The sequence below is a fragment of the Mytilus californianus genome, unplaced genomic scaffold (genome assembly GCF_021869535.1).
Source record: "Mytilus californianus isolate M0D057914Y unplaced genomic scaffold, xbMytCali1.0.p SCAF_6, whole genome shotgun sequence".
Lineage (NCBI taxonomy): Eukaryota > Metazoa > Mollusca > Bivalvia > Mytilida > Mytilidae > Mytilus > Mytilus californianus.
In genome coordinates this window covers 38,479,991-38,504,653 of record NW_026262712.1, presented here as the reverse complement: position 1 = coordinate 38,504,653, position 24,663 = coordinate 38,479,991, and the positions used below count along the sequence as shown (strand labels likewise).

The following is a 24,663-nucleotide window of genomic DNA, read 5'->3' as shown; positions in this document are numbered from 1 at the left end:
AGGTGAGCTAGGGAGATACCCATTATTAATTGAAGTTATAGTTAATATGTTTTCATACTTATCACGTTTAACAAATACAGAGGACAAATTATTGTCTGAAGCCCTCCTTGTACATGTTGTACATGTTGTATCAAAATCCTTATCAAACCATAGTAAGAAAAGTTGGTATAATTCTATGAGTTCATTAGCAAAATATTTAGACATAGATTTATCACAAATTTTTAATATGAAATCCAATTTGAAAAGTTTTATTTTGAACAGACTAAAATTAAAGTATAATCAGTTGTGGTATTCATCTTTAAACGATGACAGAAAAATATGTCATTTGGAAATAAACTAAGAACATATAGACTTTTTAAGAGAAATATAAGTTTTGAACCCTATCTGTCTATAGGCAATAGGAATCTGAGAATTCAGATGACAAAATTCAGAATAAGTAACCATGATCTAGAAATGGGGAGAGTTATTTACAAGGGACTTCAGGCAATAGGTAGAATTTGTAATCTTTGTAAAAAAGAAGTGGAAGACGAACTCCACTTTGTACTTAAATGTTCATTTTTAGAAAGTGAGAGAGTTTCCATCATTTCAAAAATAGTTAAAAGTGAATTTTTTTTTCACAATTTAGATTATCAAATCGTAATTTATTTTGGCTAATGTCCAATGAAGATAGTCACATATTTAATCAAGTGAGCAATTTAAATTAATAATTTAAATATTGTTCGATAACAACTATTAGAAACTTAGAAAAGTTATAAATTTTACTGTTAAGAAGACAGATGCATAATTTAGCTATTTAGCAAAGTTATAATTGTGCTTGTTATTATATGCTTACTGATGACAGCACCGGAAAAAAACAGAATATTTTAATCTAGTTTTCTATATTTTTAGTAACCCGAATAATTCAGTCGTTATATTCCGCTGATCTACGATGGCTACTCGTGTGGGAGAAAATCGGACACGGAAAGGGCTTGAATTATTCGAGTTATATTTTTAGGAACACTGTATTTGTCAGTGTGGTAACATATAATATTTATATCAATATACATTATTGTGTCCTTTTCTTTTCTTTTCATTTTATTCATAATTTAATTGTATTCAAATCATTGTTATCATTGTAATCATTTGTACCAAATTTAACTTGATTATTCTGCCTGTAATGAGGGTAGTAATGGTGGTACCTTCATGACGAATAACCGGTAAAAATTCTTGCCAAATGACGTTAACGGTAATTTTTGGTGCATGACGATAAAATGTACACTTTCTTTTAGACAATAAAAAATATCGACTGATTTGACGCAACACGTTTATTCAGTTTATCCAAAAATAACGGTAACGATAATTACTTGAGACCTCTGACGAATCACGATAAAGATATTTTAACGAATCACGGTAAAATTTTAACCAATTTGACGCTAACGGTAGCCGAAAATGACCGTTTGACGACTGACGGTAAAGGGCATTACTATACCCTCTGTAATGGGCGTCTTTAATTGACAATAAAATATTTGAATTTGAATTATTTTAGAACGTTGTCAATCAAACCAAGGCTTACAATATAAATCATTGATCAAACTAAAAAAAAATTTGTCTAATCGATGACAATAAAATTGGCTGTAATTGTCCCATTTATAAATAAAATTTCACTGTGTACATTTATCAACTTATTTCAATTCCGGAAATTATCGCTCCGATATGCATTAATAGTTATACATTGCTCACTGGTTTCCAGTCCTGAAGATTACTATCAAAGATTTAACAAAGTTCTGTAAATAACAGTAAATCTAAGTGTTGACAACATGGCAGATCCAAGTTCTTGGCATTCACAAAACGTTTGTAACTCGCAATATTATATGTCTTATATTTTTCGCAATACACACATGTTGACTTATATCATAATTATCTAACCCTTGAGGTTTAAAAGCTATTTTAACAGGTAACAGTTATCTGTTTAGCTGTAGCTGTTAGTGTTACTTCTTGCTATTTTTTTATATCATAGTCTTCACACAGACTTAGAATTCGTAAATGTTTTGACTTTATATACAGTTTAAATGGCACTCCGTTATCTGAAGAAGATGGTCAACGGGACTTAGAAGTTATTATTTCAAATGACTTACATTCAAATACTGAAATAGTCATAATCATATCCAACTATCGCGGTCATCACGTGACTTTTACAATTCAGTTGTATATCATTAATGGCCGATTGATTATCAATGAAAATGAACGGGCTACATAGATTAAACGATCATAACTTTTTTGTTCCATTGTGTATTTTACCTTCCAACCCCGCGTTTTATAGTATTTTCATTTTTACAATTAAAAATGTTTTAAGTTTCAGTTCAGAAATATGATTTCTTGCTTCAAATTAAGTTTGAAAATGGAGGTGACATAACCACACAGCCTCCGTTGACTTCTTCGTTAAAACTCAATAAAATTGCAATGGGACCTTCTTATATGATCAATTTTCTCAACTTATTATTTGTTAATAATATCCTTCCAACCCCTAAAAAGATCGACAACTTATTCATTTAAATGAAATCGAAACACATATCAGTTTAGGTAACAAACTTTTTGCTTCAAAATTTGATTGAAAAGTTTACATTTTGGCATTCGTTAACAATATTTTGAAAATGGCGGCCGATGTCGGAAGTGAACAAAGACACGACATGTATTCATTTAGCAATTAATAAAAAAGTAATTTGTGAAATATTTATGAAAGTGTGTCTTATTGTTTTTAGAAATTTCTTATTTCACCTTAAATTTGATATATTTATTAGAAACAGTCTCTCGCACTCAAAACAAAGATTTATATGCATCAACCATGCATTGTTTACCTTGACCATGTTGACAGCGTAGGTCGACTTGTGAAAATATATATTGTAATATTTTTACGATGAAAATCAAAAAACTGTTGGATGCATGCGTTTTCAGTTTTTGTCTTACCTTAAAGCAGCATAGAATCAACTATTTTGTCTTTTTGATAAAGTGGATACATGCTTTTTGTTTTGATAAAATTTCGAAGTTACGAAAAAAAATGGCGACCAAACAATTTTCAAACGTAGACGATGTTCGACACTAATTTTGCCCATGCAAATAACACAATTTAATTTCACTGTTTATATTGCAATTAAATATGACACGTTATTGTCACTCTAATAATACCCAAGGACATAGCTTGATTAAGGAGATATTAAGTCATCAACGTGATCAAAGAAAACAAACACGGCACCTAATCACGATGTAAGATCATGTAAGTTTTGACAAGCCTTATGTAGAATAGTATGGTCCGATTCTTATAGAAATTATTTTATGGTATTATTTTATATTAATAAAAAAAACCTCGAAACCCAGAGGTGAAATATATATATTTTTCAATTTTCTCAATCATTCATCACACGGGTCACCAGTAAATTTTTCATAATCCTAATTAAACCAGTAACATGCAGAGTTATCGAACGTAATTATGACTGGTATAGTTGCATATGATTTCCCATGTGGTAAAAAAGGCAAGAAGATGTTTTACTAGTTTAACGTCTGAGAAAGTATAAATATTGTATAAATCTGTTGTGCGTCCAATTTTTGAATATGGATAAACTATTTGGTCACCAAATTTAATTAAAGATATTGAAGCTTTAGAGAAAGTCCAGCATAGGTGTACTCGTGCATATTGTACATGGCAAGCAATTCATTCGATTTAGAATCACTTAAATCTAGAAGATGGAGACAGGATATGTGTGAAACATATAAATATACACACAACAAATATATATTTCTAACACAGACAATTTATTTGAAATGAGTGAATCACATACTAGAGGTCACAACTATAAGCTAGTGAAGCATTTTGCTAGAACTGATGTTAGAGTAGTGAACTCTTGGAACTCGCTTCCCGCCGCTACTGTCGCTGCGCCTACTTTGGACATCTTCAAATGAAATTGAAGTCCTGACCCGATGACTGAAGGGATAAATCATCAAAGTAGCAAAGTAAAGTCAAGTAAAGTAACTAAGTAATAATGTTCGAGTTATTTTTACATAAATAAGAACTCAGAAGATACCAAAGATTTCAAAAGTCTGAGAAAGATAACACCATTTGACATCAGATTCATACTAAATACGAAACTTCAGGATGAGCAAAACAAACTCCAGATAACCTGTGGATTCATTTTTTTTTGTGGGTACCAATTTTTCATGGATTGAGGAAAAAAATTATTGTTGTAGGTAGCTAGTCATTTAGAACCTTAATCATTTCATACCTTCATGACCTTATGCCATATATATATTTATGCCAACTGCTAATCAGTCTTCACGCTGAACCACAGGCCCAGCAGCCCAGGCTTGTAAAATTACTCTCGGGCCTGTAAAAATCATATCTACAGGCTAACAGAATCTAACTAAAATTTTCCAAAAATTAAGCTCCGGGCCTGTAGATTTTAAAGTTCATCGTGAAGACTGCCTGCTTATATCATTTCGTACCTTAAACATTGAATACATGTTTACTACATGTACTATTTCGTATCATATATTTGTAAATCGTTGAAATTTTGTACCAACATAGGTGTTGAAGATTTTGTAAAACACTAGTACAAAATGGCATACATTTTTATACGACTGCAAAATAAAATTGGGGTCCTATAATGCTATCACGTCGTTGTCTGCGTCGTCATCGTCATCCGAAGACATTTGGTTTCCGGACAATAACTTTAGTTTATGTGTATGGATCTCTATGAAATTTAACCAAAAGGTTCAATACCACAAAAGGAAGGTTGAGATTGTTTTTGGGGGGTGATGGTCCCAACCGTTTAGGAATTGGGGGCACAAAAGGGGCCCAAAACAAGCATTTTTCTAGTTTCAGGACAATAACTTGTGTATAAGTATTGTGATTGCTCTGAAATTGTACTACAAGGTTCAATACCACAAGTAGAAGGTTGGGATTCATTTTGGGGGAAGTTGCCCAAACCGTTCAGGAATTAGGGGCCAAAAAGGGTCTAAAACAAGGGGGGGGGGGGGGTAAACAATTTTTTTTATGGGGGGTCAATTTTTTTTCCTCCAGATTTAAGAAATTGTCAATTTTCCAAAGAAAAATTGGGGTCACAATTTATTTTGCTAATTCTTTGTATATAGTCTGAAAACAGATTTACTAAGTATTGCGCAACAGCACAGTGTATTGCTCAAAAGCAAGAAATCTTCAATTGAATATAAATTCAAATCATATAACCAATTTCAAGTTCTTTGACTACATTTATTCTGTGTCAGAAACCTATAATGTGTCAAATATTTAATTACAATCCAAATTCAGACCTGTATCAAGCTTGAATATTGTGTCCATTTTTGCCCCAACTGTTCAGGGTTGGACCTCTGTGGTCGTATCCAGCTGCACTAGGCGAAGCAGTTTATTTGTACATAAAACTCTTTCATAAGGTACGAAATGATGTACATATAAATATCAGTTTATAGTTGATATCTAAACATGTGATTGTGAATTGACAAATGGCTTTACATAATACAAATATGCTACAATTTATGTACTTGACACTGCTTGGGAATGGGAGTTAATTTACATCATGTGCAAATACATCTAGATCTAATGATAGAATAAGTATAAAATGTATACAAATAAATATAAAAATAATTACTTTGTTACTCATTACAGTCAGGGGTACTACTTGTACAAGTAATTTTTATTTACTTGAAGAAGTAAATATTAATATACTTATATAAGTAAATTTGTAAGATACTTATACAAGTGTATTTTATTTACTTGTATAGGTAAATTATTTTATTGGCTTAGTTACGTCCCTTAGACATTCAGATTTTTACTTATACAAGTAAAAAAGTCATACTATCTTCTTTTCTTGAATTTCTCGGACTTCTTTGCTCTTGTAGAATTTTTAGTTGTCTGCCCTTTGCAGATGTCTTTACTAATCACTTCAGTGTAATTTCATGGACAATGAAAATCTCATTTGTCCGTTATCTTCAGAACACTGCTTATTTACAAGCCCTACCGACCGTGCAAGGGCTGTATAGCCAGTCAAGGTCGTTAAAAACTTCCATATATACAAGCCCCCAAGGGGCAATTTTTGAAGGCCTTGCACAATTACTTAAGCTCTTTGCGCAGTTAGTTTCTTTGTTGAATTAATGAGATGAAACATTGAACTCTAATAAAAAACTATGAGCTAACCTGATAAAAATTGTTAAAGGCATGTTTTTACATTTCAAAACTTGAGAATTTTAGGGATTGTAAAAAAAGTTTTCTTATACTTGTAAATTTTTGAGAAAATTAAGGGGAGATTATTCAAATATTATAAGAAAAAATGAACATAACAAAATATACTTATATAAGTATATTATTATTTACTTCTTCAAGTAAATAAAGATTACTTGTACAAGTAGTACCCCTGACTGCATTACATGTAGATGGTTTCTAATTTTTTGAAAATTTAATGAACAGAAAACTCTATTCCAATCTTGAAACATAACTTATTTGCTGTAATACATGATGTAGGCAATTGATAAGGGATAAGAACATTTTACCTGTACAGGTAAAGTTTTGATGCAGAATGTCATTTAAACACCGGTACCTGATTAATCAATGGTTAAAATCATTTCATCTCCCTAGGTAACCTAATTAGATAGACCACCATCCCATGGTTTATGACCCCAATAAATGGCCAACATCTCATGTTTTATGACCCCCAATAAATGGAGACCATACCAGATGGTGGATATTTATCAGAGCATGTCACAGGTTGTACTGTTTATGTCACAGGTAACTTGAAGGCTTTGCTGAACCCATGTAATTTTTTCAATGACTAAAATTCATAGTTTTTTTATGCCCCCACCGTAGCGGAGGGGGCATTAAGTTTTACTCTTGTCTGTCTGTACGTACGTCCGAAAATTGGTTTCCGTTATCTAACTTTAGTTTGCCTCAACCAAATGTTATGAAACTTATCCACAATGCTTATTACCACAAAACACAGATCGAGTTTGAATTTTGGTGGCATCACTTTTACTGTTCGAGAGTTCCCTTTACAAATGGAAAAATTGTTGAATATTTTGTTTCCGTTCTCTAACTTTAGTTTCAATCAAATGTTATGAAACTTATCCACAATGTTTATTACCACAAAACACAGATCAAGTTTGAATTTTGGTGGTGTCACTTTCACAGTTATGCCCCTTTAGTTTACAAATGGAAAAATTGCTGAAATATTAGTTTTTGTTCTCTAACTTTAGTTTGCTTCAACCAAATGTTATGAAACTTATGCACAATGCTAATTACCACAATACACAGATAAAGATTGAATTTTGGTGGCGTCACTTCTACTGTTCTAGAGTTATGCCCCTTTAAAAATGGAAACATTGCTGAATTTTTCGTTTCTGTTCTCTAATTTAAGTTTACGTCAACTAAATGTTATGAAACTTATAAACAATGCTTATTACCACAAAACTCAGATCATGTTCAAATTTGGGTAGTGTCACTTTTACAGTTCTTGAGTTATGGCCCTTTATAACATAATATGCAAGGGTGGGCATAATATGTGTCCCATGGACACATTCCCCATTTATTTAGGGTAAGACACAGTCAGGTTATGAAAGGATTTCAATGATTTGTACTTGTGTTCACTGTTGAATATTTTTTACTAGTTACAAATCATTAAAAAAGTGTGTTTAAACTTTCAGATGTCTGATAAGTCAGCAGTGATAGATCTTGGAGAACTAGAGAATGAACCAGACATTGATGCTGCATCAGGTAATATATACATATACCTCAAGTTGAAATATATAGATTCCACCACTGCAACAAGTGTGTTACGATATTTCTCCACACGAGACAGTTAAATTTTAATATTAAAAGCATGAGGCTTGCCGAGCTTTTTAAATAAGTAAAATTTAACTGTAGAGAGGGGAGAAATATCGTAATACACGAGTTATAGCGTAGGAATCTGTTTGTCTGATGAATTTTATCCTTCCTTTTCAAAGATTTGGAGAAAGCTGTGTTCTTTATACATGTTATATGTGACGTCATCAGGCATGGTCGCCTTTTTTCCTGACGTCACAATAGAAAATTCAGAAGAAACCAAAGAAAATTTTACGTCATAATTAAATTTCGACCAATCTTTTGCCGAGAACAGATATTTCACTAGTGAGGAGAAATATATTTCTCACACTGATCAAGAAATGTGAAAATAGCACAAAAATTAGAGAAATCATATTTATCTACTCATTACATCAATGACATTTAATTACTGTAAACCAACTTATTTTGCAAATACTTTAAAATATCTCATTTAGCTCTTTCTATCTTATTTAATGATTTTTTCTTTGTGTATTTATATCATGTATATATATAACAATGTAAAAGAGGTTATCCAAATTTTATATATTCATGTTATTTGTTTGCTTGTGAAAATAAAGTTGTTGTGAAAATTTGTTGGCTTTTATAGTATCTGCAACTTATCTTTTGAGAGTGTTGACACAAACTTTGGAAATTTTACAGATTTAGAATTATGTAGTGCAAATTATGTGCTTGTTTAAATTTAGATTAAAGTGAAAAAAAGGCCTTTGCCTTCCAATGGCATTTTAAATCTGAACAAAGAGCTACTAATTTTTTCATGCTTATTCCGAAATTCTTAAAATTATGGGTAGATCATTTTTGTGATGGCTTAACATGTCTAGTTTTAATTCTCTGGAATTAAACATCTTCATCTTTAATTCAAACAATTTCTATGATGTCAGTTGCAAATGATGATAAAGGATTGATGTTTTACAACCATCCAGTGGCAAATATAACGAGCATGCATATCAGAATTTCTTCCAATAAGCCACCACCTTCAACTGGTTGACTATTCTGAACTATAATAATTGAACTAGAACCAAACATGCATGAATATTGTTGTGTTTCCTGACTCCCTATATCATGTATGTATAGCTACCTAGCCTAAATTTGCATGCCTACCATAACACATTTTGCAAACATTTTAACATGAATAGACCATAGCAGCTCTCTTCAAATCAATGAACAACAAATTACTTATTTTTAGAACCTGGGCCAACATCTAAAAAGAGCTTTGGAGATGACATGAGACAGAGATTGACTGGAAATGTCACAGAAATGGTGAGGATTAAGGTTGTCATGGTGGTGTCAGTTAGGGCTTTTCCAGGAAAAAATAACCATAGGATTGGAACTCCACTCAATTTTATTAACCTTGGTGGGGGTCATTTTTATTATTTCATTATTTTGTTTTAATTTAAAAAATAGTTGAAAAAAATGGTGGTGGTGGAATCCCAAAAATAAAAATGGAGTTCTGACCCCTACAAGTATTTTTTTCTGGAACAGCCCTCATTTAATTGTTGGACCAACACAGAATAACTTACTTATATTACTAGTACTGTAGAAGAATCTTTTAATTGATTTATTTTTTAATTGATTGTTGAAATTACTCCTTATTGTATCATATAAAAATAAAAAGATGTGGTATGATGGCCAATGAGCCAATTTTTCATGGAATGCAGATAAATCATTAAATAGCATAGCATGAATAGGACTGTCACTTTTCATGTATATCAGGGATCTCTATGGATAAAAATTTAATCATGAAGGACATTTCACCAGGACAAAATCCTGCATATCATTATCTACATTATTTCAGTTCTTCATTTCATTGTAATGAATAGTGAATAGACTGTTGCTTTCCAGGGTTATTGAAACTAGCAGTCTGATTAATGAATTTCCAATTTATCTGCAGTTTATATCATGTATATAGAAAAAAATCCATTTTCCTAAATAATTTTGATAAGAATTGGACTTACCGGTACATTTCAAACATGATTTTTTCTTGTTTCAAAAGGGAGATCTGTGTTCATGGTTTTCAACTATGGTTAGTTATACTGGTCAGGAATGTTTAATTTGTGTATACCAGATTAACTTCGATACTTATATTGATTAACTTTCAGTTATGGAATTCTGGTAAGACACAAGCTAAGAAAGCCTGGAGTCTGTACGGTAATATAGACATTCTAAGACCTTACTTTGATGTAGAACCACATGAAGTTAGGCAAAGGTAAATATTAAGAGATATTACAGAAATGAATGTACATACAGGGTGCTGATAGGAGATTAAAATCTGGTGCATTAAAGTCATATGAAACTTCAAATTTAAAAAAAAAGTTGAGTATGTTTTATATACATGTACTTGAATGGCTAAGTTTTAATATTAAAGAAAATCCTTTATATTGTCAAAATCTTCATTAATGTACTGCTATTGAATTATTGTCTTCCCATACACTAATTTGTCGATATTTTCTGGTATGAAGTGACCTTTTCTAAGAATCCTCTAGTTAATACCTGAGCCACTGCAAATAATAAGTTATTTCACTGTTGTCATGGTTGTGCCATCTTTTTTTAAAACCCAAAAGTATTCAGGATTCATTCCTTTGTCTGATTTATATGAAATTTCCACTTATCCAAGTAGAAAGAGTGTTTGTATTTTTACTGATATACTTTTCTTTTTTAGATTACTATTCTCATTGCTACCACAGAAACCCTCAGATCAGAAACAGGTAAGCCTATATAAATAATTTAACCTTTAAATCATGCTCAATGTTTGGAGTTTTTTTTTTTAAATGTAATAGATTCATACAGTTATTCTCTAGAAATTTACACTAATTGTGTATTTATCAGGTAATATGATGTGTCATAGTTGGTTATTTGACAACAGCTGTCATCTCAGTACCAGAATCTTTGACAAACGAGACGATTTCAATTTTAAAATTATAAATTTTCCTCACTGTAGCAAAATTATTTCAACTTCACCCATGTATATATATGGAGTATACATTTCTCAATTCATACAATATTTAAGAGCCTGCAGCTGCTACTCATACTTTGTTAAACGTCATCAGTGACTGAGCAGAAATTTAATGAGCCAGGGTTTTTGTCAAAGAAAGTCTCATCAGTTTTCTCAAAAAGTTAATTGGAAAGTACCAAGACCTAATACATAAATATTCAGTGTTTACTTCACAAATATTACAAGATGGTGTTGAGTTATAGTTTCTAGGTGCTGATGTGTATCTATTTATTTTACTTTAGTTTCTCCATTATTTGTCTTTGTGCTATTAAGTCTCTTTTGGTTTTTGTTTCTTTTGGTGTTATGACTTTTAACGTTACATGGTATTTATAAATCCCGGCGCCATCAGGTTTTTGACTTTTTAACTTTGGGCATTACATGTGCAGGTGTGTCCTGAAGTACGATTTGGATACAACGGGTGTTTACAATGTTGTTTCTATTTTGTTTACCCTTGTATTTATATTTACTTAATTCTAATTTATTGAGAAAATGTATACTATATATGGTATGTAATATCAATGACAAAAACCTTTTTTTATGTGACTGCCGGGGGCATTTAGTGTAACCCTTGACCTTCCGTCTTTCTTTTCGTCTGTCCTTCCCATTTTTGTTTGTTTGAAACTTGAGGTGGGGCATATGTGTCCTCAGACACATTATTCTTATATTTTGGTGAAGTCATTGTCAAATTTTGTAGACGAAACACGCGTCTGGCTTACAAAATTTTAATCCTGGCATCTATTTATTACTATATACTACACTTTTTGTACAGCTTCTTTGTTAAATTGTTTTTTATGTTTGTTTGAATTTTTTAGTCAGTTGTGTTGTATGTCTGTGATGTATGTTTAAACAGTTTGGCTGCCAATTATTGTCACATTAACCTATAATTTCTTTTTAGGTTGCATACCCAATTTTGTCAATATAACAAAATTGGCTTTTTACTCTTAGTATATTTTGGTTGTGTTTTACCCCTTTGGATTTCATTTTTTATTCCCATTTTGATATGCATATAGTTAGTATCTTAATTAGGGCCCTGCCTAGTGGCGGGTCGCCCTATAGTGATCAGTCTGTTTGTCCATCTGTTCGTAACAAATTGTGCCCGCTCTATATCTAGAGAACCGTTATAATTTCATACTTTATACTTGACATGTATATTAACCAACACCAGAGGGTGTGTCATAATGTTTTTACAATTTCCTAGGTCAAATTTCAAGGTCAGTGGGGCCCACAGAGATGGCTCCCATCTCAATGATATCTAGTTCTTTCTGTAATTTTGGATCTGTAAGACAAACATTTAATGCAGATTAAAACTATCTTGTACATGTATTTAGTTTATCAATTACTGATTCACTTAGCTGCAGTGCTGGTTATGAATGTGCTTTTGATTAACAAATATCATTTGTGATTTATAATTTTTTACTTTTCTTGCTTAATTTCAGAGGGTTCCCAGAGAGCTATATGGTCCTTTAATGGTTGTTTTTACAATGATAGCTTTATTGTTGTTTCAAATGAAAACAGCTGAACATAAAGTTGTAAGTATTATGACCAACTACTTAGACCACTCGGCAAATGAGGCCCCAACAGGGATTGATATAGAACACAAGAGTACAATGAGGCCCCAACAGGGATTAATATAGAACATAGAGTACAATGAGGCCCAAACAGGGATTGATATAGAACACAGAGTACAATTGGGCCTGCCTTATAGGACATATAATCTTAAAAGCACATTAAAAAAAATTATAATTATAAAGAGTACTGCAGAATATCTTATGATGAATTAAGTTTGCAATGAAATCTCCCTAATTATTTACAGTACATTTTCACTTTTCCTTGATGTTTTAATATAAATATTTTATATTATAATTTTTATTTAAGTAAATTTTTGAACTTTTTTATAATAAATTGACAATAGAAAGTAGTCAAATACTGTAAAACAAATTATTTTTAGCCAGCGTTTTCGTAAAAGCCCTTTGGACGCACCATATTTATAAAGTATTTATTTTTATTTTACAATTGGCCATGATAAAGTTATTTCCCCTGTTAGTATAGTGTGATATCAGTTAAGAAATATTAAGTTAAAAAAGAAAAAAAAAGAACACATACAAGGAGATTTGTCAGTGACTTGATAATTGCTTTTCCATACATGCCATATTTAAAAGCAGGGGAGGGACATTTGTTTTTATCCGCAACCATCTATAATATAAAATTATCATTTTATAATTCTAACAAAATTCTGAAGAGTATGCAACCACCAACAATTCGTTAATTTAGAGCCTCTTATCCCCCCATGCATTTAAATATGGAGCCAATCTTACACATTAATAGATTTACGCCAACAGTTGAACAGGTTAATTTGAAATGATAATATGAAATTCTTTGCAAGGGAGATAATTCTATTCATTTGATATTACAGGAGGAAGGAACATTGATGGGTACAGCTTTTGGTGTGTGTTTTACCTACTGGATTGGTGGTGCTGTGTTTGTGTGGGTGTTATCTTATATATCTAATGTTCACATTGCACTTTTACAGATTATGTCTATGATGGTAAGATATATATAAAGATAAGAGGATGTGGTATGGTTGCTAATGAGACAACTCTTGACCAGAGACCAAATGTCATAGAAGTATACATATGTTTGATAAAATAAATACCATTTGTCTACAAGCCAGGATGGTACATTGATTGGCAATTTGTAGACAATTCTTCATTTATATATTTACAATGATAAATTTCTGTCTAAATACAAACGGTATTTCTTATGAAAAATGTGTTTCACAGTAGAGGTTTTTTTGTCTTGTCATTAATGCTTCTTTTGAAAAACAATTTTATTAGTTAAAGTAAATTTACAAATCATAATCATAATCATGTACTGAATTTGATTTTTATCATCTTAATATTTAGTACTTAAATTTATTACTTATTCTAACATGACGTTCTTCAAACGCTTTGAGTACACACCCGTGGTAAAATATGAATATATTGTTTGGGCTGTTCCGATCGTCCTCCCGCGTCATATGTTTTTTTATGAATGAGCTGCCCGACGTCATAGAACGATGACGTAAGAATATAAGCATTTTACGGGAAAATACACGCTTGTGAAACCGAAAATCATCACAACAAGGAAACGTAAACAAACGATGCAAAAATGTGTTATGTAAGCCATTTGTTGTATACATATAAGACATATAAGTACAATTATCATTTAGATTCATCCAAATCTATCTAAATATGTTATTGTAAATAGTTTAAGCATGTCATTTATTCAGTTTGCTCCGGTCTTTTACGTCAATTTAATAGTGCGTTTATTTATGGGAACGGCAAATAATGCCTTCATCTAGAGCGCTTCGATCCAAAACAATTGCCGTATTTGTCCTATTAGAATCGAAATAATTCATGGGGGCTTGAATAATCGTGATTTTACCACGGGTTGTCCCTTTATGCCGATATTTTACCCCTCGCTATCGCTCAGGGTAAAATATTTGTCATAAAGGGCCAACCTGTGGTAAAATCACGATATATTCAAGCCCCCATGAATTATTTCTTAAATATTATATCATTTTCCATCCATCTGTAATGGTTGTCCAGGTAATAGATCACTACATAACAAATTCGATTAAATTTTTCACAATGTTGAATACAAATTTGGCAATTACCTCTGCGTAGTCAGTATCATTAATATTTAGTTGTATAAAAAGTAAAATAACAAAAATACCTAACTCCAAGGAAAATTCAAAACGGAAAGTCCTTTATCAAATGGCAAAACTAAAAGCTCAAGTACATCAAACAAATGGAAAACAACTGTCATATTCCTGACTTAGTACAGGCATTTTATGTAGAAAATGGTGGATTAAACCTGGTTTTATAGATAGTTAAACCTCTCACTTGTATGACAGTCACATAAAATTCCATTATACATGTATTGACAACAATGTGTGAACAAAACAAACAGGCATAATAGGTAAAAACAGGTTATAAATGACTATATTCAATGTATTTAAAAATAAGGAGATGAGGTATGATTGCCAATGAGACAAATATCCACCAAAGTTAACATGAAGTGGATGTAAGCAATTATAGGCAACCGTACGGTCTTCAACAATAAGAAAAACCCATACTGTATAGTTGTCTATAAAAGGCCACAACATGAAAAAATGAAACAATTCATTTTAGAAAACTAACAGCCTAATTTATAACAAAATATGCCCCATTATTATGTAAATTGTCAGAATTATGAAATCACTCCACTGGTTATACACTGTGAAGTATTTTTTTTCTATATTTTCAGGGATATGGATTGTTTGGACCTTGTATTGTATTATTTCTCAGCACTATCATTCACACATCACATGATCATTTATTTTTCTATTCGATGTGGGCAATATTTGGAGGTTTATCTTCCCTTAGAATGGTAAGTTTAATTTCTCTACCTTAAGGTGAATGGTCAATAACACGATTGATTCAGTTAGAATATGAAAAGTGATACAGTGGGAACAGGAGCAGCCACCAAGCAAGATATAACTCTAAATTGTTTGCATTTATAGAGTAGCCAGTGTCCATTGCTGATATGTGCATATTACTAATTATATAAATACCAGAAATATTGATGACCTGATGAGAATTGTATGCCCATACTGGCAAAAGCACTTACATCTGCTTACCCTGCTGGAGCACCTGCTAATGTTAAACTTTTACATAAATTTCATTCAACTCTAGATGAAAAGTGTGTGCTTTCAATTTTGGCTGACTGTGTAGTACACAGTTCCAAGGACTTTATTCACCTAAAAATATTCTATTATATCTTTTCAGGTGAAAAATGACATAGAATTTAAAAAATATTGTATGGTTATGAATTGATTATTTGTCTGTTTCTTATGTTGTAGATATCTATAATATTATCAAGGACACAAGGAAAATCACAGAGATTATTAGTGTGTGGTGTCTTAGCAGCTTTACATCTTTTGTTTCTTATTTATCTACATTTTGCATATCATCAAATTGTTGAAGGTTAGTAGAACTTTAATATTATTCACTCAAACTAATCATGCTAATGTTGAAGTTCTTTCAAGCTCATTGGCCATGAGCTATTTTCATGACTTGGCATCCACCATTGCCTGTTATCAACAAACTTTAAAATTTTAATCTTCTCTAAAACCACTTATCTGATTTTAACAAAACTTTTCAGAAATGATGTATGGAAAGTGTTCTACAAGAAATCTTTGCTTGAATCCAATAGGATTAAAAATACGTCCACCAGAAGCAATCTTAGTTTCTGATTTGCCAAATTTCAAAACACTTTTATGAAACTTCATTGTAACTGTTTTTTTTAGTTTTTATACGACCGCCAAAAATTTTGAGGTCGTATATTGGTATGACGTTGGCGTCATCGTCGTCCGGCGTCGTCGTCCGAATACACAATGGTTTTCGCACTCTAACTTTAGTTTAAGTGAATGGATCTCTATGAAATTTTACCATAAGGTTCAATACCACAATAGGAAGGTGGGGATTGATTTTAGGGGTTATGGTACCAACAGTTAAGGAATTAGGGGCCAAAAAGGGGCCGAAAATAAGCATTTTTGTAACTTCCAGACATAACTTGTGTGTTAGCATATGGATCTCTTTGACATTGTACCACAAGATTCCATATCACAAAGGGTCAATGCTGGGATTGATTTTGGGGTTAATTGCCTCAAAATTTTAGGAGTAAGGGGCCAAAAGGGGGCAAAAAACAAGCATTTTTCTAGTTTCATGACAATAACTTGTGTGTAAGTGTATGGATCTTTCTGAAATTTTACTACAAGGTTCCATTTCACAAAGGGAAAGCTGGAATTGAGTGTTGTGGTAATTGCCCAAAACGTTTAGTAATAAGGGGCCTAAAAAGGGGTTTAAAATAAGCATTTTTTAGTTTCTAGACAATAACTTGTGTTCAAGTGTATGGATCTCTCTAAAATTGTATTACAAGGTACCATACCACAAAGGCAAGGCTGTTATTGAGCTTGGTTTGGGGGGAAAGGGGGGTGGGGGTGATGAATCATAAGGGGGGCGGGGGTCAAAAAAGGGGTAATTTTTTTTTTCCTTTTTTTTTTGTTTAAAATTTACATTTTAAGTTAGTTATTTTTTATCACGAAGAGAAAGTAGGAATTGAGTTTTGGGGTTAATTGCTCAAACATTTATGAATAAGGGGCCAAATATTGGTCGAAAATAAGGATTTTTTTAGTTTGCAACAAAAACTTGTGTTCAAGTGTATGGATCTCTGTGAAATTGTATTGCAATGTACCATACCACAAATTAAAGGTTGTGATTGAGGTGGGGGATGATGAATCAAAAGGGGGTTGAAAAAATGTGTGGGGGGTAGGATTTTTTTTTTTCCTTTTTTTTTCTTTAAAATTTTACATTTAAAGATGGTTGTTTCAGATTTATATATGAAAGAAAATAATAATGATACGGTTATATATCATGAGGAACTGAAATTTAAAATTATGTATATTGGAAAATTTAGGTTACATTGGAAAGAAATAATTGGCTTTGGTGGGGTGGGGGGGGGGGGTGGTGGTGGTTGTTATGGCTCTAATGTTTAAGGAATAAGGGGAAAAAAGGTTAAAAAACAAGGGTTTCCATTTTAATAGACAAATAATTGAGTAAAGAACATTATTTAAAAGCAGTGTAAGGTTGGTAATTCAAACTCATTTAAATATCTCATCTACACTGCTTTTAAATTATGTAAATTGGAAACTTGCCAATAACTTTATTGTTAATAAATGCATTGGAAATTTGCCAACAATTTTAGTGTAATAAACTTCATTGGAAATTTGCCAATATAAAATTTTGCTGATGAAGGTTTTTTGTTTACCTTTAGCCTTGACTATGAAGTCATTTTCTATTTTTATAGCCTTATGATGTAGTTGAATTATTTAATACTTTTATGATGTGTTTAAATGGGGTTTTATCATGTTTATGGTTGCAAATTTATTGTTTTAGTATAATAAACTCCATTTAAAATTTGCCAATAAAAAAAATTTTTGTTTATTTTTAGCTATGATTATGATGTCATTTTCTATTTTACTTTTATGGTTGCAAAGAAATTTTTATTTTTAGATATTACTGTTAAATGATGCTGATTAAGGTTTTTGCTATGTTTAGCCATGACTATGATGTCATTTTCTATTTTAATATCTGTTATTATGTATTTAAATGGGCTTTTATGGTTACAAAGGAATTTTATTTTTAGATATTACTATAAAATGTTGCTGATGCTGATTAAGGACTTTGTTTATTTTTAGCCATGACTATGATGTCATTTTCTATTTTATTACCTTTATGATGTAATTTCCATTTTTAGATATTACTGTTAAATGATGCTGATTAAGGGTTTTTTGCTATGTTTAGCCATGACTATGATGTCATTTTCTATTTTAATATCTTTATGATGTATTTAAATGGGCTTTTATGGTTACAAAGGAATTTTATTTTTAGATATTACTTTAAATGTTGCTGATTAAGGATTTTTGTTTATTTTTAGCCATGACTATGATGTCACTTTCTATTTTAATACCTTTATGATGTATTTAAATGGGCTCCCATGTATTTAGATTTTTGATTATTTATACATGTTACCAAATTGGCTAACATTGAACAAAAACGGTCCAAATTTCAACTTTATTACATTACATCAAACATTGAATTCTACATATTCTTTGATATATTGAAATTAACAAACAATTTAGTTTATGGATATTCCACCATAATAGGTAAATTAAATTTTTTCCAGTTCTTACACCACATTTATCCTGTGTCAGAAACCTATGCTGTTTCAAATATTTAATGACAATCCAAAGTCATAGCTGTATCAAGCTTGAATTTTGTGTCCATACTTGCCCCAACTGTTCAGGGTTCGACCTCTGCGGTCGTATCAAGCTGCGCCCCAGCGAAGCATTTTATTATTTTATTGGATAAATTTTTCTAGAAAAAAGTTACAATTTGATGATAGGCTTTTCTTTTACTGACCCTTGCATTGAAAATTAAGGCATTCATGATGTAGCTATACATAACTCTACAAAATGTATGTGTAACTGGAGACTTGAATTATAATTTAAAAAATGAATTTTTAATGTAAAATTAAGTAATTGCACTATTAAATTATCCGGGGTTACCTGTTTTTTTCTTTCTTTGTAGAATTATCTGAAGTTTTTGACAGTAAACCAGTTGTACAACAGCCACAGGCAAAACTTGACGATATTTCTGCCACAAAAGGTAACTAGAGTTCTATCTTACAGCTGAAATTCTGAGTCTGTATTTTGTTCATAAAAAGTTCAATTCACCTGTTAGTTTGGTGATCCATGAATTCTATGATAGCTTTTGTAAATATAGAAACACACTGGACAAACAGATTTTTCAGTCATCCTTTGTATACTCACTCATGATACGAGTGGCAAGTACTGTAAATTCAAAAATTTGTGTTTGCATTTATTTTTTGGGTTTGTTGAACAATGGTTACAAACATAAGATTGATTATTGGAATTTCAGTAAATACTGCAATCAAAACATCCTCTTTGGATACCTCAGAGAGTTGTTGCAAAGGTTCCTGAATGTGAAGAGAGAATGACACTCAACCTACAATATTCAGGATTAAAGTCAGGGGTTCAAATTAGTGTGGGTCAGAGGTCCAGGACCTGTCTTTTCTAAAAGGGGACTTTTCATTTTTGAGTTACAAAAGTCAAGGACCTACGATTCTTTACATTGAGGCTTTATACAAGACCATTGAATTTCTTATAGAGGACCTTTCACTGAAAATTTTCAAATAGTCCTGGACCTTTCATTATTTAAAGCAAATTTGAACCCCTGTAATAAACGGTCTTATTTTCAACAAAAAATTTGAATATTGGTTTGCTTCCACCAATAACAATGTGAGTTGGCATCTCTGCCTTTGGTATTTTTTTTTAAACTTCTTTTAGCTTTCTTTTTTGTTTTATAAGTTTAATTGGTGATTTCTATGCTAGTTACAGAAAGCGTCAAGTCAGTAGTTGAGCATGCACAAAATATTGTAAAGCGGGCAGTTAATGATACACTAGGCAACACTAGACTGGGTACTAACAACACGCATGCAGTCAAAGGTCAGAATAAGTTAACATAATTTTGCATGGGTTTATGGTTTTTTTTTTCCTGTTTTTCTTATTATTAAATTTATTTGATTTTTATAGTAATAGTACATTGTAGAGTGAGGGGCGGAAGGACCTTTTTGGAGAATTCAGGATTGAGCTGTTTAATGGGGGGGGGGGGGGGGGGGGGGGAATTGAGGGATGGCCAGTTAAATTCAGAATTAAGGATTTCTGGGTTTAATTATATTGTGATGCGTAACAGACACATTATTTTCACAGGAATTCAGGATTTGGCATTTATTTTCTCTGTAATTTGGGGTGTAAACACCTCACCACCCTTCCCTAGAGTAGAAATTTTGAAAAAAAGATCGATAGGGTGTATTTGAAATTTTTTATATACACCCATCAAAGAAAGACATATTTTAATTTTATTGATCTGACAGCCAGTTCAATCTTTTTTCATGGCTCCAACATTATTATATGTTACATATTCATGTACAATATTTGTCCCTTTAGAGACCACCTTCCAGACAATTGTCATATAAAACTTTATAATCAAGTTAATGGCAGTTCAAATATTTTTACTGAGTAAAAGTAAAAGGCATATTTAATAACATCAATAACATTATTACACCGACAGTAGTATGACATTGTGCTCCCCTTACATCTACAAGTTTTCTATCTTCTTGGCCATGAGCAGTTTTTTGCTTGCACTATTTTGTTTTTCGTTTAAACAGCCTTGTATTTTAATAAGGAAAGAATTTTACCTGTATACAATGTATTATGAAGGTCTAGATGGGGGGTCTTTCATATCTGTATTCTTTAATTTTTTCATTTGTTTTTAGGTAATTTTTCTCTTTTTTTTTGCCCATTGTTTTCTGTTCATTATATTTTAGCACACCATTATTCTCCATTCTGTATTTGTTTGCCCTATTTTTCTCTATTCTTTATTTTTGGCCCATTTATTCTGCACTTTTTGCTCATTATATTCTGCACTTTTTGCTCATTATATTCTGCACTTTTTGCTCATTATATTCTGCACTTTTTGCCCATTATTCTCTAGTCTGTAAACCCCATCAATCCCTCAATTATTGTACAAGGGTTAGTTACAAAATGATATTGCATTTTGTCATGTTGGTTAATATTTGATATACTATACATGCTGTAGTTGACATGGCATTTTCAGTTTGTTTTCCAGGTATGAGTTTGAATGTCCCTTTGGTATCTTTTGCCTCTTTTTTTTATAGTATTATGACCCTAACACCTTGGAAAATTCACAAAAATATTTCCTATTATTAGTATGTACTTATGAGTTAAAATTTCATGTGTTGTTGTGTAATAGGTAGTCATTCAGATTCTGAAAATTTAACCACATTTTTTTCCAGCAGATTTACATGTAGTGTCTTTCTTTTTTTAAAGAATTATAGAAAACTCACCTTGACTTGGGAGAAATGTGATTTTCTTATATGAATCATGCTCTCTGGTTAGGGCTATTCCAGAAATAGATGTATGGGAGGGTTGGACGGCAGTTGATCTTTTTTGCATGGGTGGTGGTGGTTGGAGCAAATGTAACTGTGTGGGTAGTTGTTCTTCTCCACAACTTAATCAAGTGGGTGGCTGTACATTAACATATTAAGATTTGGAAGCTTTTGCACATTAATAACATAAAATATAACTTTACAAAAGATGATGAAATAGGAATGAATCTCGGAAATTTTTTATGTTTTTTATGTTTTTAATTTTTTTGTGTGGAGTTATTTCCCCTTCAAGTGGATTTTCTTTAAAATATGTTTTTACTGATTATTGAAATACACAACAATTTTATTTTATTTTTAAACTGCAAGAATATGTCATTTTAATGAAAAGAAGAACAGCTTTGATTTTTTTGTCTTAAAAAAGTTCATTTTATTGAAAAAAAGAATTTCTTAGATGACCATTATTTTAGATTTGAATATTGTAAGTAAAAATGTAGTTACAACAATGTCTCACCGACCGTGTGAGGGCTGTATAGCCAGTCAAGGTCTTTAAAAACTCCCATCATCATCTACCAATAGCTGACCGTGCGAGGGCTGGTTAAAAACTCCCATCATCGTCTACCAATCCGTGCAAGGGCTGTATAGCCAGTCAATGTCATTAAAAACTTCCATTTGTTGTGTCTACCAATCAACCCCCCCCCCTTTCCATAAATTTATTTCTGAAATATCCCTTACATATTTGAATGGTTTTCGGATTGTAATCTCATTGATGCTTACCCAATATCTTTTTCCATCATACTTATAGTTTTCCCTTTTTATTATCACACACACACGTATTTATTGTTCTTTTATTTCTTACAAATTTGGGATATTTGTTTGCATTGCTTGCCTTTTCTTTTTTTTTTATCAAGGTTACATAAATAATATTAACTTTCCAGTTTGGAAATTAATGTATCACTCTACACACTGAGAATATTTTTCATTTTTTAAGTAACAAGTACATGTGTACACTTTTAAACAATGTTTGCTACTCTATACTCTATTTCAAAATAACATGCTTTTTCACTGTTATAAATTGAAAGTATACATATATAACGGAACTAAAAATAGTATACATATATATAACAGAACTTAAAAAGCATGAAAAAAGGTCTGTGTCCTTGTTTTTGAGATACATGTATAAGCCATTGAAAGTTTGGCGGGAAATGATTCTCTCTAGATTTGTCATACATTAAATATTGGCACCTTTATTCTTTTAAAATCTATGAATAATAACATGGATTTTTTTAAAAAAAGAAGTGGCTTTTTAAACTTTATGTAATGAAATGAAAAGAAAAGTAGGGGTCGGCAGGTAAATTTTAATGACACCACATGGATAAAACCAGAGGATTCTGAATATCTGACACAAAATCAAAAGATAAGCGAACATCCTTAAGATTTTTGTAAAATTAATTTCAACAGTTTAAAATCTAATTCGTTATTTTCATGGCACTGATAATACATGAAAACTGTTCTCACAAAATGAATATGATGATAAAAACACTGTGATGATCTACATGTATAGCACATACATGATGAAAACTATGTAAAATAAATACTCATATATTAATGTATGTTTTGAATTCTTTCAGCATAAAAATCATTGGTTGCTGTTTTCAAACTTTGAAATCCAACTAGAGGTGCCACAGTTGGTCCAACCTGAGTTGTAATTTTTCTCTGGAATTGTGGGATTTACTGGTAAATTTGACTTACCAAGAAAGCAGACTATTATTAATCACAGAAGAACAGAAAGAGAAATGAACCATGTCACATGTCACAGAATATCATGAACTTTTGTTTTTTTTTGGGAAGAATGGTTTTTTACTAAATTTAGAAATTCATGCCATGTTTTCATTAAAAAATGTGAAACGATTTACATTCACATTGCAATACTGTGAATTCATTGTTATTTGTGGGAAACCAATTTTTATGGATTTCTTTGGTAGAGGTGAACAATGAATCAAAATGTTAAGCTTGGTACACATGAAAATCAATGCATCCACAGTAGTAAATACAACTAACAGTTTAATTTTTGCAAGGTAATTTCTACTGTAGCAATTACAATTGATTAAATAATCTGATATTATTATCGGTTATTAATGATTTGCAACTCTATAAATTTGATTTTATGAAAGATATAAGAACTTTGAAAAATAATGAGCATCATGGAAATACGAACAAAATGAATGGGAAAACACTGAATTTTTATTTATATGAAAAACAAATCATGGAGAGCCTGTCCTACTGTTTTATTAAAATTTTCCCCATGATCTTAGCAACTACTTGTTGTAGCGTAAGACTAAAATGTGATGATATTGTATGCTTTGTTATGTGTATAATATTTGTTTAGAATTGTAATTCTCCTGAAATGGAAGATAATGCAGATTTTTCATTGCCGTTTTCAACTAGTTTCACTGTATTGCCTTGGAAACTGATTTTTGATATGAAAAAAAATAGTTATTGTGCAACTGCAAGTTAATATAGAATTTTTGAGACAACAGCTTTTTAGTCTTTGAAAATGCACTTGCATATTTTAATGTTTGTCAATGTTTCAGTCTGTTTTCTGTTGGGTATCTTAATGAGAGACTTTTAATATTTTTTTATGGCCCCGCCTCGGCAGAGGGGGCATTACGATTTACCCTTCTCCTTTTGTATGTCCCTCTGTCCATACATCCTAAAATTATTTTCCTTTCTCCAACTTTAGTTTGCCTCAAGTTCAACCAAATATTATGAAACTTCTACATAATGCTTATTATCACCAAACACAGATGAAGTTCAAATTTGAGTTGCGTCACCTTCACTGTCTAGAGTTATGACCCTTTGTTATGTCCCTTTTTAAATGAAAGAAATTTTTAAATTTGCCCTTTCCACTCTCTAACTTTAGTTTGCCTCAACCAAATGTTATGAAACTCTTACACAATGCATATTACCTCCAAACACAGATCAAGTTCAAATTTAGTTAGTGTCACACTGTTATCAAGTTTTGTCCCTTTGAAAATTGAAAATATTTTGATTTTGGCATTTATTTATCTGTATCCATTCTTCATTTATTCTACCATATAATGTATGCAAAAGGTGTCTGTGATAATGTTTTGTGATATTATTGGGAATTGTACTAAAGGGATCATTTATAGCTAGAGTAAAATCTCATCATTATCTGTATATTACAGTCAGAGCTCTGACATAAACAAGTCAGAATAAAATGACTTCT

At 31.4% G+C, this 24,663-nt stretch overlaps 1 protein-coding gene across 2 annotated transcripts; it reads left to right on the top strand.

Annotated features, from left to right (window-relative positions):
- Positions 1-1,745: 1,745 nt before the first annotated feature.
- On the top strand, positions 1,746-24,615 carry LOC127704329 (protein YIPF3-like). 2 transcript variants are annotated; one of them, XM_052208339.1, is made up of 12 exons: positions 1,746-1,829; positions 7,678-7,747; positions 9,039-9,112; positions 9,952-10,058; positions 10,512-10,557; positions 12,281-12,373; positions 13,258-13,389; positions 15,132-15,254; positions 15,727-15,850; positions 19,016-19,093; positions 19,840-19,953; positions 23,045-24,615. In XM_052208339.1, the coding sequence occupies exons 1-12, from the start codon at positions 1,797-1,799 to the stop codon at positions 23,047-23,049; spliced, it is 999 nt and encodes a 332-aa protein (XP_052064299.1). In that variant the 5' UTR covers positions 1,746-1,796; the 3' UTR covers positions 23,050-24,615. The 2 variants fall into 2 exon arrangements, with proteins under 2 accessions (XP_052064299.1, XP_052064300.1); XM_052208340.1 differs by lacking the exon at positions 19,840-19,953.
- Positions 24,616-24,663: the final 48 nt, after the last annotated feature.